This window comes from Coregonus clupeaformis, chromosome 10, assembly GCF_020615455.1.
Source record: "Coregonus clupeaformis isolate EN_2021a chromosome 10, ASM2061545v1, whole genome shotgun sequence".
In the NCBI taxonomy this organism is placed as follows: Eukaryota; Metazoa; Chordata; class Actinopteri; order Salmoniformes; family Salmonidae; genus Coregonus; species Coregonus clupeaformis.
This window is the reverse complement of record NC_059201.1, coordinates 19,526,391-19,544,712: the sequence shown is the minus strand read 5'-3', so window position 1 is coordinate 19,544,712 and position 18,322 is coordinate 19,526,391. Positions and strand designations below refer to the sequence as shown.

The window sequence follows — 18,322 nt, the reverse complement described above, 5'->3', positions numbered from 1 at the left end:
CAATAATTGCCGCCACCTTTCTATGGTCGGATTTTGCCTAGGCTACTTTGAAGCAAGGTAAGACATGCCTTATAATATGCAGTAAAACGTTTGGGTTTCAAACCATTAAGTATACAGTGCATTCGGAAAGTATTCAGACCCCTTTTTCCACATTCTGTTATGTTACAGCCTTATTCTAAAATTGATTAAATAATTGTGGAGGCCAGGTCATCTGATGCAGCACTCCATCACTCTCTTTCTTGGTCAAATAGCCCTTACAAAGCCTGGAGGTGTGTTGGGTCATTTTCCTGTTGAAAAACAAATTATAGTCCCACTAAGCCCAAACCAGATGGGATGGCGTATCACTGCAGAATTCTGTGGTAGCCATGCTGGTTAAGTGTGCCTTGAATTCTAAATAAATCACAGACAGTGTCACCAGCAAAGCACCCCCACACCATCACACCTCCTCCTCCATGCTCAGGGTGGGAACCACACATGCAGAGATCATCCATTCACCTACACTGCGTCTCACAAAGACACAGCAGTTGGAATCAAAAAGCTCAAATTTGGACTGCAGACCAAAGGACAGATTTCCACCGGTCTAATGTCCATTGCTCGTGTTTCTTGGCCCAAGGAAGTCTCTTCTTCTTAGTGGTGTCCTTTAGTAGTGGTTTCTTTGCAGCAATTCGACCATGAAAGCCTGATTCACGCAGTCTCCTCTGAACAGCTGATGTTGAGATGTGTCTGTTACTTGAACTCTGTGAAGCATTTATTTGGGCTGCAATTTCTGAGGCTGGTAACTAATGAACTTATCCTCTGCAGCAGAGGTAACTCTGGGTCTTCCATTCCTGTGGTGGTCCTCATGAGAGCCAGTTTCATCATAGCGCTTGATGGTTTTTGCGACTGCACTTGAAACTTTCAAAGTTCATGACATTTTCCAGATTGACTGACCATGGCTTAAAGTAATGATGAACTGTAGTTTCTCTTTGATTATTTGAGCTGTTCTTGCCATAATACGGACTTGGTCTTTTACCAAATAGGGCTATCTTCTGTATACCTCCCCCTACCTTGTCACAACATAACTGATTGGCTCAAAAGCATTAAGAAGAAAATAAATTCCAAAAATTAACTTTTAACAAGGCACACCTGTTCATTGAAATGCATTCCAGGTGACTACATCATGAATCTAGTTGAGAGAATGCCAATAGTGTGCAAAGCTGTCATCAAGGCAAAGGGTGGCTACTTTGAAGAATCTAAAATATAAAATATATATTTTGATTTGTTTAACACTTTTTTGGTTACTACATGATTGCATATGTGTTATTTCATAGTTTTGATGTCTTCACTATTATTCTACAATATAAAAAATAGTAAAAATAAAGAAACACCCTGGAATGAGTAGGTGTGGCCAAACTTTTGACTGGTACTGTAGGTGTGCCAAGCTTGTAGCGTCATACCCAAGAAGACTCGAGGCTGTAATCGCTGCCAAAGGTACTTCAACATAGTACTGAGTAAAGGGTCTGAATACATCTAAATGTGATATTTCCGGGGGGGGGGGGGGGTTATACATTTGCAAAAAATTCTAAAAACCTGTTTTTGCTTTGTCATTATGGGGTATTGTGTGTAGATTGATGGGGGGGGAGAGGAACAATTCAATCAATGTTAGAATAAGGCTGTAACGTAACAAAATGCGGAAAAAGTCATGGGGTCTGAATACTTTCCGAATGCACTGTACGTTTTCAAAATGCATACTGCCTCCAGCTCACATTGCAAAGTGGTGGGTGATGTACTGATAGTCTGCCTTCCGCTGCCTATGTTCTTGAATGGTGAATGGGAGGCCGGCTTCAATTACCAGTTGATAAATAAAAGTAGTAGCTCTTTTAATCATGGCCGTCAAAACTGTTTTAACACATTTCACTCCAGCAGAAACAAGCTAAGCAGCAGCTCTAACACTCTCTGACAAGTGATATTCCGCTCTAAAATAGTATGCTGTGTGCGTGTGATAAATAAGATACATGACTAATAAAAATACACATGCCCCAATTTAATTCCACTAAATTTCGCAAATTAACCTATAGACTGATAAGCATGATGGTCAAATGTATTTCCTACGACCATCAATGAATAAAAAGCATTTATTTTGCAATGGGATTGGTTTTTTCTCCCGGTCAATTTGGCCAGCAACAATTGTATTTATCGGCTATTCATTATTTTATGGGCCAAAAGCCAGCAATTACGGATAACGGAAACCCTGGTGTACCTGTAGCAGAGGGTGGTGCAGGGTGATCTCCAGCTCGGCCAGTCTGTGGGCGGGGTCCTCACATTCCTCCTGGATCTCCAGATCCTCCCGGGGCACCGTATCCCAGCGCCCGCAGTGGGCCGCAAGCTGGTGTACCAGCTCATACTGGCCTGGCAGCGCCAGGCTGAGCCGCGTCTGGCGCCCGTGGGTGAAGCACAGCTTCCTCCTCTTGCAGGCGGTGCCCTGAACGCCATCGCAGGCCTCGCCCGCCACGGGCCCCAGGGGCAGGAGCCGCTCCCCCAGCAGGCAGTTGAGCAGCTGGTAGCGCGCGGCGCAGTCCTGGCCAAGTACCAGGACGTAAGGGGTGCTGCCCACGCTGCTGTGCAGGAACTCCTCCTCATGCCGGGGGAAGGAGATGCAGCTCAGCTGGCCTGGGAGGAGAAGGGATAACAACATGTATAGAAGGGAGTAGTACTGGTGGTCAGGGGGGCTTGAGTCATTGTGCCTCTCCCTTCTGAGGGTTAAGGAAGGAGCCTTTTTTCTTCAGGTATTAGGCCTAGAAACAATCTGCATAAATAAATAATACAATGTAATGTTATATAACACCCCACTTTATATTTGAGCAAATTCTAGTGGATTGGCTTGCATTACAGAAATAACATTTTCAGCTTTAACTGGACCTGTTGTGAACTGGTGTCTGGCATCGCTCTGTCTCTGCACTTCTGGCATATGAAAGGCCTGAGGGAGAATCTATTGGTGTTTACTTCAAAGCCCCTCAGTCTCATCTGTTATCTCCTGACCCATCTCTGTGGCAACCCATATTAACAGCACAACCAATTCATCCTAGGTCATCACAGGAAGTGGTCATAATCCTCCATGATGCTGAGTCATGGTCTAAAGCAGTTAAACAACAGACAAAGAACAGAGGCCAGAAATGGAATAGCACTTCTTTCTCCCTACCCACCCCTTATTTCTCTCTCTTTCTCCACCCTGCCAATCTGTTGCTCTGCAACTCTTCATCTGGTATTACCCTGCCTGGTGTTTGGCCTAACACATTTTGCATGCAGTAACAATCCAATGAATGACTGAACCACAGGAAATGCATTTTTAAAAAATACCTAATATACTGATGTCTACAGGGCAATTCCACGATAACAGTGACAGACTCCGATTTTTCACTTTAAAATGTATGTCAAACAAAAACCAATTATTACTAGAGCTTGAAGCATGTCATCTAGCATGACAACCACTGTGTGGTTTGTTGTTAGCCTTTATTATGAAGGTTTGACAAAGATACAGTATGTATGTATAGGCCTACTTGATGGGAAGGATAAGGTTAGATTTGCTTTTCCCATGAAATTTGACATTCTAGATGCACTAGATTGAAAGAATGAGGATGTTGAAAAACATTATTGGTAAATGTGGATGTAAATGTGTGTACTAGTGGAGACACTAAGCCCACAAACACACCTGAAAGCAGTGGTTTTCAACTGGTTTGGCCTCAGTACCCAAATTGAACCAGGTTGTCTCAGTCGCGATCCAATATTCGCGTCGTGATTTTATTTGTTTCCAAAACGCAATCTGAAAAACTATTTTTAATGCTATATTGATAGTAAATGTACCAATTGTATGACAAGGGAACAACAGTCCCACCTTTTTCATGTCAATAATTCCACCAGTTGAGAATCGCTGCCTTAAAAATGGGCAACTGGCGGTCCGTGGCCCCCCTTCTTTTGGGCAGTCACTCAATTAGCCCATGTCAGCTAACATTTTTTAGATTGGTAAGTTAGTCTAGCCAGCTATCTAAACTTGTAGTAATCATGGTCAAATTACCAACCGGGGGGCCCCCATCGATTTTGTTAGTCACTCTCACTGAGATATCATATTCAGACAGCAAACATTTCTCTCTGCCCCATGACAAAATCTGTAGAATTGCAGCAAACTTGCTTTAAAATTGCAAGATTTACTCTATGCCCCATGACAAAATGTATAGCATTGCAGGAAATTAACTCCAAAACGTATTTCTCTCTCTCTCTCCGCTGTCAAGAGGAGGTTGCTACAATGTTTTGCTCGCAAGGTGGGGGGGCTCACTTTTTATTTATTTAACCTTTAACTAGGCAAGTCAAATACTCATGATGAGTTCAGAATTTTGTGGCCCCCACCCCCATCAAAGTTGCCCATCCCTGCTCTACAGAGTAGCTCTCTACATAGTTCTACGTACTTTTGTTTAGCTGAATTTTTGGAATGCTCCGTTTGCATAGACTGTGAAATCCCTGTGGGACAGGAAGGTTGGGCTTAAATGACAGCCCTATAGAGTGGTGAGGAGGAGCTCAGTAGACCCTTTGTATCCGGAAGTAATTTAGCCATTCATTGTAGCGATGCTATTTTCTCGAGTCAATTAACTCGTGACATTCCTGGATTACACATTATACTAATAAAGTCTGATTTAATCAACAAATACGAGTGAGTTTAAAAAAGGTTAAGAGTAAAAGACTGTGTACATATCTGGCTGTGTTGGCAAAATCACTACATATCCCATCGAGCCAAGCTGCCCGTTGTCACAGTTCCAAGACCAGTCAGAAACAAACCCTATGCCAATGACGCCGCTGGATCTCAAAACTGAACTTGGATCTGCGTTAAGTAGCAATGATATCCTTCGCCACCGTTGTCTTACAGATAGCTCGAACCAGTCATGACTATTCAACAAAACAATAAATCATTTTCAAGTTTCTTTTCAGTAAATTTCTTTGTTCCATGATTGTACAACTAGCAAATGAGTTTTGAAGTTGAGGGTGCAGTGTTTATGGTGTTTGGCAATGAGGAAGAAAACTAGCATAGTTAAGCTAGCCAGCTAGTTTAGCCAGGGAAAACAAGCTCGGGTCAGGATATCGCTGGGCGCACATGCACACTAAGCTAATTCACTCGGTTGATTGATATATGCCCTGATATCAGGAGCTGGTGGCGAAAAGTTCAATTAAACAATTCAGAGACTGAAACTAATACATCAGTTGACACATTTTTAAGGACAGCGACTCAATATACAATCCCAAAATCAGCTGTCACTGTCAATAGTAAAACAAAGCTTAAAACAATGTTTGAATGAACCTGAATCCAGAAAATGAATGGTAAACTCCTCCTCCTCACCACCAATAGACCGTGGCTCAAAATAACTCACATCTCCTAAACAGGAACGTGAGAATCACACCCACACCCTGCTCATCAGCCCACTTACTTTGAGGTCAGCCAATCCCCAAATCAACTAGTGCAGTGACTAGTGCAGAGTGGGAATTAGGATGGCTTACAACAAGTGGATGTGGCCTACTTCTATGTTTTTCCATCACCAGTACATGTTTCCTTTTAGCCTCAGTTCCTTCTTAAGCTGGAATCTCTGCATATTTGTTGCACTTTGTCAGGTCATATTGTTGAGAAAGAATAACTGGCCCTAATCTCTTCATTTTTCCTCTAAATCCTATTTAATACATTTTCTACAGTTGACGTGTTGGCAAGGAAATCTCTTTCCGGGAGAGAACAGTCTTGTTTTTTCCCCATAAGAAATTTAAGCTTACCTCATCACTCCCATTCAGAAGACAGTTTAGTTAATAGCTGTCCGCCCGTTTTGCCACCCCCCCACTGTATATAGATTGAGTACAGGTCAGAACCCTGTGGGCCCTTTAGGAAAAGCCCTACCACAGCAGAACTTGTACATATTCCTAATTGGAACATTATGGGATTTGCATAGAGTCTGCTGTGCCTAATCCAATCCTCCTTGAATGACCACAATCAGAAGAGTTTCCACTCAAACTAAGGCTAGTATAGAATGACAGACCTTCCTATGTTTGTGGTCGGATACGTTTACGGGGCTTGTTAATGGGGCTTTATGCTGGAAGCAACAATCATATTACACTTCAAAAGCTTGTTGAGTGGTCGATCTCAATGAAGGCTAAATCTGTATTTATTTTTTTTGACATTTTTGCTAATTTAGCAGACACTCATATCCAGACCAACATACAGTAAGTAGTAAATGCATACATTTTTTCGTACTTTTCCCCCGTAATGTAAGTTTCGCACCTGCTAGTCAGGATTGGCCTACATGTGAATAAAATATTTGTTTTTCTCATGTTCTTTATCGTTTGTATCATTTGCTTCCTTTCCCATACTATCACTGATCGCGATCCAAATTTAAGACAAACTGATACTTACTGTAGAATGTAAAATAATCACAGGGTCATTCAATGACATGCATATGATGCAAGTATCGTAACGTTACCTGCATTAAGCCACCAGGGATAAATGTAACCTCAAGAATTGGTGTGTGACATGTGACAACCTAACCATTCAATAAAGCGTAACCCTACCCACGTTTGGCAAAGCATGATGTATTCTGAGAAATGTGTGAGTTTTACTGAACATTCTGTTGTGATGATGCCAAGAAAAATGATAATTATATAGATAACAAATCTGAAGAGGTGCACATCTTACCTGCCTCCGAGCTGGCGGCCGATGCGCAGGCATTACTGTAGTTCTGTTTTATTTCCCGGAAAAATGCGTTGGTCTCCTTCAGATTATTTTTTAGTTGTATGGAGTGTTTATTGTAGCTGTTGAAGATCCGGGTTAATTCTCGAGCTAAAGGAGTCACTTTCTGCACATTTCCCCCACCTATCCCCTCCATGGCAGTAGGTATTAGAGGCTGCAATGAGGCACAAATGGGAGAACGTTCTTCTCTTTACTACTAACGTTACCACCCTATGAACCGAATATGGTATACATATGGGTCCCAGTCTTCAAGTTTTAATTGCCATTTAAAGTGAACTACTGGACATGGGCGCAGGGTGTGATCGTTAATATGTGATTTGCTGCTCAGTTTCAGTGAGTTGTCTGGTCTCACTTATTCAGATTTCCAGTATTGTTCAACTACTTTCATCAGCATCCCAAATGTTTGCTAACCAACTCTAGCGGAGAAAAAGCCTAGGGAGTGCCCCGGGTCATGAATAACAGCAGTCCAAAAAGTCCACAGTGAATCTAAGGCCCGGTTTTGCAGTCGATACCCCGCAGTCGCGGTGTGCAGCCGCTCGCGACGCTGACTAGCGGGTAACGTTAATTTACTACCGTGCGTAACTAGCTAATTCCGTAGCGAAATCACTGCATCACAGCGCACAACTAAACAAACTCACTTTGAACGCCAGATAGTTGATAGCCAGTGTCCTCCAAAACAATTGAGCAAACCGCAAACGACTGGTTTAGCTAGTATTAGCTGTACACTTGTTTCTAGCCCTAGCTAACAGGGTCTCAAAGTTAGTGAGTAGAAATAGCCAATGTCAGCTACGTTAGCTAGCTAGCTCCGTAGCCTAATTTACCTTCCTACCCTAGCCAGAAAACCAGGCATCGTATTCCATGCTAATCTGTTTCAAAACAATTGCCACATTACCTCAGCCGACGTCATTATGTTAGCTCCCTCAAGCAATTTTTTCCACTGGTGCTATCTACCGAGACCCTACTAATCCAAGCGAAATACTTTAAGAAATTAGATGGTAAACCCCATTCGATTCGTATTAACGCCCGCGCGGTGCATTCTGGGCGATTCTGGGACAAGGAGCGCACATCTTCAAGGAGTGAATGGGAGTCAATTGGCTGCTAGCTCAAAAACCCAACATTAGCATAAATTACATGAACAAGATAATTAACTTGTTCTCGTATAGCTTTGAAATCGTGACATTACGTACTTTCGAGGAAAATAGGCAGGTTTCTCGACTCAAACCGTGACTTCTGGAAGGGATTGCGTGACCACGATTGGTCGACAGTCTGCTGGTCGGGAACGTTCCTCCATTCATTGGCCATTAAAATCCCTATTAATTCAATTCAAAGGGATTTATTGACATGGGAAACATATATTTACATTGCCAAAGCAAGTGAAATAGATAATAAACAAAAGTGAAATAAACAATACAAGATTAACAGTAAACATTACACTCACAAAAGTTCCAAAGGAATAGAGACATTTCAAATATGGCTATATAAAGTGTTGTAACGATGTGCAAATAGTTAAAGTACAAAAGGGAAAATAAATAAACATAAATATGGGTTGTATTTACAATGGTGTTTGTTTTTCACTGGTTTCCCTTTTCTTGTGGCAACAGGCCACAAATATTGCTGCTGTGATGTCACACTGCGGGATTTCACCCAGTATCAAAATGGGATTTGTTTTCTAATTCTTTGTGGGTCTGTTTAATCTGAGGGAAATGTGTGTCTCTAATATGGTCATACAATTGGCAGGAGGTTAGGAAGTGCAGCTCAGTTTCAACCTCATTTTGTAGGCAGTGTGCAAATAGTCATCTCTTGAGAAACAGGTCTGCCTACAGCGGCCTCTCTCAATAGCAATGCTCACTGAGTCTGTACATAGTCACAGCTTTCCTTAGTTTTGGGTCAGTCACAATGATCAGGTATTCTGCCACTGTGCTCTCTGTTTAGGGCCAAATTGCATTCTAATTTGCTCTGTTTTTTTGGTTAATTCTTTCCAATGTGTCAAGACTAAATAGCCTTGGTTTCTCTAATGACTGCCTCGCCTGGTTCACCAACTACTTCTCAGATAGAGTTCAATGTGTCAAATCGGAGGGCCTGTTGTCTGGACCTCTGGCCGTTTCTATGGGGGTGCCACAGGGTTCAATTCTCGGGCCGACTCTATTCTCTGTGTATATTTACATTTACATTTACATCATTTAGCAGACGCTCTTATCCAGAGCGACTTACAAATTGGTGCATTCAATTTATAGCCAGTGGGACAACCACTTTTCTTCATTTTTAATTTTTTTTTATGGGGGAGTGGAGGAGGTAGAATGATTACTTATACTATTCCAGGTATTCCTTAAAGAGGTATGGTTTCAATTGTCTCCGGAAGGTGGTCAGTGACTCCGCTGTCCTGGCGTCGTGGGGGAGCTTGTTCCACCATTGGGGTGCCAGAGCAGTGAATAGCTTTGACTGGGCTGAGCGGGAACTGTGCTTCCGTAGAGGTAGGGGAGCTAGCAGGCCAGAGGTGGATGAACGTAGTGCCCTTGTTTGGGTGTAGGGTCTGATCAGAGTCTGAAGGTAAGGAGGTGCCGTTCCCCTCACAGCTCCGTAGGCAAGCACCATGGTCTTGTAGTAGATGCAAGCCTCAACTGGAAGCCAGTGGAGTGTGCGGAGGAGCGGGGTGACATGAGAGAACTTGGGAAGGTTGAACACCAGACGGGCTGCAGCGTTCTGGATAAGTTGTAGGGGTTTAATGGCACAGGTAGGGAGCCCAGCCAACAGCGAGTTGCAGTAATCCAGACGGGAGATGACAAGTGCCTCGATTAGGACCTGTGCAGCTTTCTGTGTAAGGTAGGGTCGTACTCTGCGAATGTTGTAGAGCATGAACCTGCAGGATCGGGTCACCGCTTTGATCTTAGCGGAGAACGACAGGGTGGTGTCCAGGGTCACGCCAAAGTTCTTTGCACTCTGGGAGGAGGACACAATGGAGTTGTCAACCGTGATGGCGAGATCATGGAGCGGGCAGTCCTTCCCCGGGAGGAATAGCAGCTCCGTCTTGCCGAGGTTCAGCTTGAGGTGGTGATCCGACATCCACACTGATATGTCTGCCAGACATGCAGAGATGCGATTCGCCACCTGGTTATCAGAAGGGGGAAAGGAGAAAATGAATTGTGTGTCGTCTGCGTAGCAATGATAGGAGAGACCATGTGAGGATATGACAGAGCCAAGTGACTTGGTGTATAGAGAGAATAGGAGAGGGCCTAGAACTGAGCCCTGGGGGACACCAGTGGTGAGAGCACATGGTGCGGAGACAGATTCTCGCCACGCCACCTGGTAGGAGCGACCTGTCAGGTAGGACGCAATCCAAGAGTAAGCAGCGCCTGAGATGCCCAACTCGGAGAGGGTGGAGAGGAGGATCTGATGGTTCACAGTAACAAAGGCAGCGGATAGGTCTAGAAGGATAAGAGCAGAGGAGAGAGAGTTAGCTTTAGCAGTGCGGAGAGCCTCCGTGACACAGAGAAGAGCAGTCTCAGTTGAATGACCAGTCTTGAAACCTGACTGGTTTGGATCAAGAAGGTCATTCTGAGAGAGATAGCAGGAGAGTTGGCTAGAGACGGCACGCTCAAGAGTTTTGGAGAGAAAATAAAGAAGGGATACTGGTCTGTAGTTGTTGACATCGGAGGGATCGAGTGTAGGTTTTTTGAGGAGGGGTGCAACTCTCGCTCTCTTGAAGACGGAAGGGACATGGCCAGCGGTCAAGGATGAGTTGATGAGCGAGGTGAGGTAAGGGAGAAGGTCTCCGGAAATGGTCTGGAGAAGAGAGGAGGGGATAGGGTCAAGCGGGCAGGTTGTTGGGCGGCCGGCCATCACAAGTCGCATAATTTCGTCTGGAGAGAGAGGGGAGAAAGAAGTCAAAGCATAGGGTAGGGCAGTGTGAGCAGGACCAGCGGTGTCATTTGACTTAATAAATGAGGATCTGATGTCGTCAACCTTCTTTTCAAAATGGTTGACGAAGTCATCCACAGAGAGGGAGGAGGAGGAGGAGGAAAATTCAGCAGGGAGGAGAAGGTGGCAAAGAGCTTCCTAGGGTTAGAGGCAGAGGCTTGAAATTCAGAGTGGGACATAGAGAGTCAAAAGATGCAGAAAGGGAGGAGAGGATGGTTGAGGAGGCAGAATCAGGAGATCGGAGGGAGAAGGATTTAGCAGAGGGAAGAGATGATAGGATGGAAGAGGAAAGAGTAGCGGGAGAGAGAGAGCGAAGGTTGCGACGGCACATTACCATCTGAGTAGGGGCATAGTGAGTAGTGTTGGAGGAGAGCGAGAGAGAAAAGGATACAAAGTAGTGGTCGGAGACTTGGAGGGGAGTTGCAGTGAGATTAGTAGAAGAACAGCATCTAGTAAAGATGAGGTCAAGCGTACTGCCTTCCTTGTGAGTAGGGGGGGGGACGGTGAGAGGGTGAGGTCAAAAGAGGAAAGGAGTGGAAAGAAGGAGGCAGAGAGAAATTAGTCAAAGGCAGACGTAGGGAGGTTAAAGTCACCCAGAACTGTGAGGGGTGAGCCATCCTCAGGAAAGGAACTTATCAAGGCGTCAAGCTCATTGATGAACTCTCCAAGGGCACCTGGAGGGCGATAAATGACAAGGATGTTAAGCTTGAATGGGCTAGTGACTGTGACAGCATGGAATTCAAATGAGGAGATAGACAGATGGGTCAGTGGAATAAGAGAGAATGTCCACTTGGGAGAGATGAGGATTCCTGTGCCACCGCCGCGCTGACCAGATGCTCTCGGGGTATGCGAGAACACATGGTCAGACGAGGAAAGAGCAGTAGGAGTAGTGGTGTTTTCTGTGGTAATCCATGTTTCCGTCAGCGCCAAGAAGTCGAGCGACTGGAGGGTAGCATAGGCTGAGATGAACTCTGCCTTGTTAGCCGCAGAACGGCAGTTCCAGAGGCTCCCAGAGACCTGGAACTCCACGTGGGTCGTGCGCGCAGGGACCACCAGATTAGAGTGGCAACAGCCACGTGGTGTGAAGCGTTTGTATGGCCTGTGCAGAGAGGAGAGAACAGGGATAGACACACACATAGTTGACAGGCTACAGAAAACGGCTACAATAATGCAAAGGAGATCGGAATGAAATGAACTAAACATCTGGGAAGGCGAGAGAGCAGGGCCTCCCTCACGTTTCACTGAAACGCTCAAATATAACTCTCCCAACTTCCACTTTAGAAATTATAATTGTTGTAAACTACAGCGGTTCAATGTTTTCTAGGAATAGACTCTAACTTAGTTTATTCAGCTAGCTAACTTGGTACAGTATTCTTCCGTGAAAACCGTCCAGGGCACCGAATCCTATGACGCCATAGCCAACTAGCATGCCAGCCTCCAATAACACGGTTTAGCACCAATACTCGGTTACAACAAACCACCAGTGTGTTAACACGCCAAGCAGATCATTTGTGTCCGTGTCTAACGTTGTGTAAAGTTTTGGGTTAGTTTTGACAGTTTGAGTGAGTCCGTCGTCAACTTATTCAGCCAGTTAGTTAGCTAGAATAGTTAGCATACTATCAATGATGTCGCTCTTGCTGCTGGTGACGCTCGGATCCACCTCTATGCGGACGACACCATTTTGTATACATCTGGCCCTTCATTGGACACTGTGTTAACAAACCTCCAAATGAGCTTCAACGCCATTCAACACTCCTTCCCTAACTCTCTGCGGGTCTGACCTAGAGTATGTGGACAACTACAAATACCTAGGTGTCTGGTTAGACTGTAAACTCTCCTTCCAGAGTCACATTAAGCATCTCCAATCAAAAGTTAGATCTAGAATCGGCTTCCTATTTCGCAACAAAGCCTCCTTCACTCATGCTGCCAAACATGCCCTAGTAAAACTGACTATCCTACCGATCCTTGACTTCGGCGATGTCATTTACAAAATAACCTCCAACACTCTATTCAGCAAATTGGATGTAGTCTATCACAGTGCCATCCGTTTTGTCACCAAAAGCCCCATATACTACCCACCATTGTGACCTGTACGCTCTTGTTGGCTGGCCCTCACTACCTATTCGTCGCCAAACCCACTGGCTCCAGGTCATCTATAAATCACTGCTAGGCAAATCCCTGTCTTATTTTAGCTCACTGGTCACCATAGCAACACCCACCCGTAGTCTGCGCTCCTGCAGGTATATCTCACTGGTCATCCCCAAAGCCAACACCTCCTTTAGCCACCATTCCTTCCAGTTCTCTGCTGCAAATGACTGGAACGAACTGCAAAAATCTCTGAAGCTGGAGACTCTTATCTCCCTCACTAACTTTAAGCGTCAGTTGTCAGAGCAGCTTACCGATCACTGCACCTGTACACAGCCATTCTGAAATTAGCCCACCCAACTACCTCATCCCTATATTGTTATTTATTTTGCTAATTTGCACCCCAGTATCATTATTTGCACATCTATCATTCCAGTGTTAATTACGAAATTGTAACTATTTTTGCACTATGGCCTATTTATTTATTGCCTTACCTCCATAACTTACTACATTCGCACACACTGTATATATATTCTGTATATATATTTTTTGTTGCATTTTTGACTTTATGTTTTGTTTACCCCATATGTAACTCTGTGTTGTTGTTTTTATCACACTGCTTTGCTTTATCTTGGCCAGGTCGCAGTTGTAAATGAGAACCTGTTCTCAACTGGCTTACCTGGTTAAATAAAGGTGAAATAAAAAATTAATAAAAAATAAAAAAGTAATTATCTTTTTGTTTTCTCATGACTTGGTTGGGTCTAATTGTGTTGCTGTCCTGTGGATCTGTGGGATCTGTTTGTGTTTGTGAACCAGCTCCGTCCGAGATTCCAAGGAAGAGATGGGTAGCTAGCTAATGGTGCTTTCAGGACAACTGAGATCTCCGGGGGGAAAACGACGTCAAATCATGACGTCAGTGATCTTCAGGTCGGGAAGTCTGAGCTCTAGGAAGAGGCCCGAGTTTCTGAGTTAGAATTCCGAGTTGGATGACCTTTCAAACTTTCCAAGTTCCGAGCTCCCAGTTGTTCTGAACGCGGCATTAGAAAAAGGCCTGAGTTCCGGATTTGGAATTCCGAGTTGGTCAACAGACAGTTGTGATGCAAGATTGAGGGCGCACTCCTCTGTTTAGGCGTTGCTGACGCCTGCCAGATATTACAAGGCCTACATTTTGGTTATTTTTCGGGTTTTAAACAACTAATTGGACATCAGTTCAATTATTTGAATTCCATTTCGTTCGTTTTTTTGCGCACATTTGACTGCTATATAAAAGAGAGAAGAATGCACGATCAAGAGGGATATCTCTACTTGAAAATACATTATCTAAGTGATTGACAGTTGGTATTCAGCAGTCATAAAATAATGCTTATTTAGTTTGAAGAACAACTAAAATAGTGATTTTGTCATACAGCATATGCAGCAGCTCTATAGAGATGAGATGATGACTTGGAATGAAATAATAAAGTAATCAAATAAAACAAATGTAACATACACAACAACTAAAATATTGTATTACTTTAATGTGAATAAATGATGATTAATAAGTAAAAGCAGCAATGGGCAGTGGGCACATTGGGCAGTCACTCACTACCATCATGGGACTTTTATTAATTGTTTTATTCTGTGTTGTTACAGCATTCAACCCACATAATGCACAGAGCATTTAATGTTTTAAAAAAGTAACCGAAACCAAAATCGAAAAGCCTTATTTAAATAAATAAAAATTAACCTAATCGCTCAGCACTAACAGCCTGGATAGGTATTTGTAAGTCGCTCTGGATAAGAGCGTCTGCTAAATGACGTAAATGTAAAATGTAATGTATTTTAAGTATCAGGCGCTAACCCAGGGGTGTCAAACGTCCGGCCGGAGCTGCAATTTTTCAATAAAATAAACTGCTGTTCCAATTGTGTCCACTGGATGGCGCAATAGCAATTGTGTTAAGCAAGCAAACTGTTTATACCGGGGCAGAGCAAATAGGTCAAGCAAGTGCAGCCAGTCCGGATGAGCTACTTTGTTTTGCCCGCGATATTTATTACGGCTTCTACTTTTAACATTATGTGCTTTGGCACCCTCATTGCCCCAATATGTCTCTGTCAAAAAAGAGAAAAGTGGACGCAGAGTGCAGAGTGTTCCAAGAAAAATTGTCATCCTTCTATTTATTCACGGAATTGAATGGGAAAGCTGTATGTTTGGTGTGTTCACAGCATGTTGCAGTGCTGAAAGAATATAACCTTCGTCGCCACTATGTGAGTCTTCATGCCGACAAATATGACAACTTTCAAGGACAGCGGAGAAGAGAGAAGGTGAATGAACTGTTGTTGGGTCTGAAGAAACAGCAGTCTGTGTTTACTCACAGCCGAGACATCAGTGACGCTGCAGTGAAAGCTAGCTACCTCATTGCTAATGAAATCGCAGTGGCTTCAAAACCATTTAGTGAGGGTGAATTTGTAAAAACGTGCATGATGAAGGCAGCAGAGATTGTGTGCCCTGAAAAGCACCAGGCTTTTGCAAATATCAGCCTGACAAGAAACACAGTTGCAGACAGGATTTCCGATCTTTCAGTGGATTTGGACAGCCAGTTGAAGCAAAAGTAAAGTCATTTATTGCGTTATCGGTTGCAATTGATGAAAGCACGGACATTACAGATGTTGCACAACTGGCCATTTTTCATCCGCGGAGTTGATGACACATTGACCGTCACCGAGGAGTTCGTGGAGTTGGTGCCGATGACAGATACAACGACAGCAGCTGATATTTTCACTGCACTCGTCGGCGCGCTGGACAGGGTCGGAGTGGACTGGTCCCGCGCTGTCAGCCTGGCTACAGATGGTGCGCCCTCAATTATCGGGAAAAAAGCAGGCGTTGTGACAAAGTTCAGAGAGAAAGTGCAATCTGCAAATGGAGGACGTGATTTTGGACTTTTCACTGTATTTTTGCACCAGGAGGCTTTGTGTTGCAAGTCATTAAAGATGGATAACGTCATGAATAAAACAAAGCTGCGCTCAAGGCTCACGCTTCAAGCACTTGAATCACATCCTGAAGTTGGCTGCCACTCAGGATGTGACGCCTGATATTGATGCGCTGGTGAAAGCTAAAAGATGCCAGGTATCAGGAGTCAAATAAACTATGCAACCCCACTTAAAGTGCTGCATGAGACACCCTGATATAGTTCTGTGATCTGTGATATACTTCTGTGAATCACTGAGGCATTGTGTGTTTGTGTGTTGTTTGTCCTCAGAATTTCAAATAACTTGAGGTGTTTTATATTTAATAGTGATGTTGTGCTTTTGGACACACTGTCCTCAGGCTCCAGCTTTATGTTTATATGTTTTTATGTTGATGTGCTATTGTTTTTAATTGATTTTATTTTATTTGTATATTTAACCTATTCTTGACTCTGTGGTTCTTGCACTTGTTTGGGGAACAGGATTTCATTATTTGTATCTACATTTCTGCCTGAGAAATGACACCCTGATATAGTTCTGTGATCTGTGAAAGAGTTATGTGAATAAATAATAATTGGTCATTTAGCAGACGCTCTTTGCCAGAGCGACTTACAGGAGCAATTAGGGTTAAGTGCCTTGCTCAAGGGCACATCGATTTTTCACCTAGTCGGCTCGGGGATTAGAACCAGCGACCTTTCGGTTACTGGCACAACCCACTGAATCACTGAGGCATTGTGTGTTTGTGTGTTCTTTTTCTTTAGAATTTTCAAATAAACTTCAGGTGTTTTATGATTAATAGTGATGTTGTGCTTGTACTATTTTGGACACACTGTCCTCAGGCTCCAGCTTTATGTTTTATGTTGATAGTATTAAAACAAAGAAAACAATCTGAAGTTGTTGTTTTTAAGTTATATATACCATGATTTTACCGGTCCGGCCCACTTGGGAATAGATTTTCCTCCATGTGGCCCCTGAGCTAAAATGAGTTTGACACCCCTGCGCTAACCACATCATGGTCCCGTTCCCCCGTTCAGACGTTGCATGCATCAACCAATGGCTGCGTGCCACGTCATCGACTATATCATCGACTGACAGATCGCTATAACATGATGAGATTCGCTGATACATATACCTATCCAGGCGTTGTAAGATCTGTCAGGTGTCATTAACGCCTGGGCAGAGGAACACGCCCGATATGTTATAGCGCTCTGTCCGTTTATGATGTGGCACGCAACCATTGAGCAGGGGACGTCTGAGCAGGGGAATGCTACCGACATGTCGGTCGCTGGCGCTGCGCTCCTCAGTCTTCAGTCAATGCTTTATCAAAAAGCATTAAAGCTGCAACTTTATCTATTTTTGATGTTCAAAAGCTCCAATACGTTGCTAATGGTCATCCAATGTAATGCAACAGTAACAATATTGTGCTTCTAGCCAGCCTGAGGACAGCTGTATTCGGTGTATAACGTTTTTTGCTACCTGTTCTGAAGACATTGTAAAATGGAATCGATGTATCTTCTTTTCAATATTGTCTGTAGCTGTTATCGCATTCAGTCTATAATTTCCCGCAGCCTAGACTCTTGGTGCTTTCAAGACAACTGGGAAAAAAACTAGGTCAAATCATGACGTCCTTGATCTTCAGGTCAGAAAGTCTGAGCTCTAGAAAGATACCAGAGTTGGAATTCCGAGTTGGATGACCATTCAAAACGATTTTTCCCAGTTGGAGCTAGTTTTCTTTTTTCAGAGTTCCCAATTGTCTTGAACGCACTGAAGTCGGAAGTAGGAGATTTCCGAGTTCACAGTTGTTTTGAATGAGGTATTTGTTCAGAGAGGGGTCGTGTTCCAGAGCTTAGACGTTGCTACCTGACAGATCTTACAATGCCTGGATAGGTATTTTAAGTATCAGATAACCACATCATATGTTATAGCAATTTGTCAGTCGATGACACAGTCGATGATGTGGCACGCAACCATTGGTTGTTGGGTTGCCTTGTCTTAGCTGTGGAACGTACCCAGTATTTTGAACTATGTCGCGTTCATGTGCTAGTTGGAACTCTGAAATGTCCGACTTGCTAACTAGTTAACGCGGCACGTGTATAACTACAACCTATTAGCAAGTCGGACATTTCTGAGTTTCCTTGTTCCGACTAGCACGTGAATGTGGCAGTACTATATAATTCCCAGCCGACTACCTATGAGAGCAGCGTTTCTGGGAAATTGTGCTGAAATCTAGAAAGAATACTGCATTCTTGCCAGTGGGGTCTCAAAAAACACCTGTACACACATAGTTACACCGTGCAGCTTTAACTAGCTGGGAAAAAGTTACTATCACTCCAGGGGATCAACATTTGCCATGTTACAGTTTAACAGCACTCCCATCGAAAAACCTTGCATTGCGCACAGACAATGCAAAAGTATTTCTCCCTGTGTATCAAGTTGGTCTGTTTTATTTGGTATACTGTTTTGTCAAATATGTTAGTATATTTTGTTATATTTGTTGTTAATATGTAAAAAAAGAAAAACAAAATGTATCTACTGCCTTCTGAGATATGTAGTTCGCTGCCGGTTAGGATACAAAGGGCCAAAAAGGCTCAGGTTTATCCATCCTCTGTCTCTGACAGGGCAATGTGT

At 43.6% G+C, this 18,322-nt stretch overlaps 1 protein-coding gene across 1 annotated transcript in view; it reads right to left on the bottom strand.

The window, feature by feature from the left end:
• Nucleotides 1–7,813, bottom strand: part of LOC121575297 (dual serine/threonine and tyrosine protein kinase) — a 47,869-nt gene extending 40,056 nt beyond the window's left edge. Inside the window, exons 1-2 of the mRNA XM_041888287.2 lie at nt 6,698–7,813; nt 2,240–2,649 (exon numbers count right to left, since the gene is read on the bottom strand). Coding sequence (XP_041744221.2) covers nt 2,240–2,649; nt 6,698–6,887 — 600 coding nt within the window. The 5' untranslated portion in view covers nt 6,888–7,813. The remainder of the gene's footprint in view (nt 1–2,239; nt 2,650–6,697) is intronic.
• Between the last annotated feature and the right edge of the window lie 10,509 nt (nt 7,814–18,322).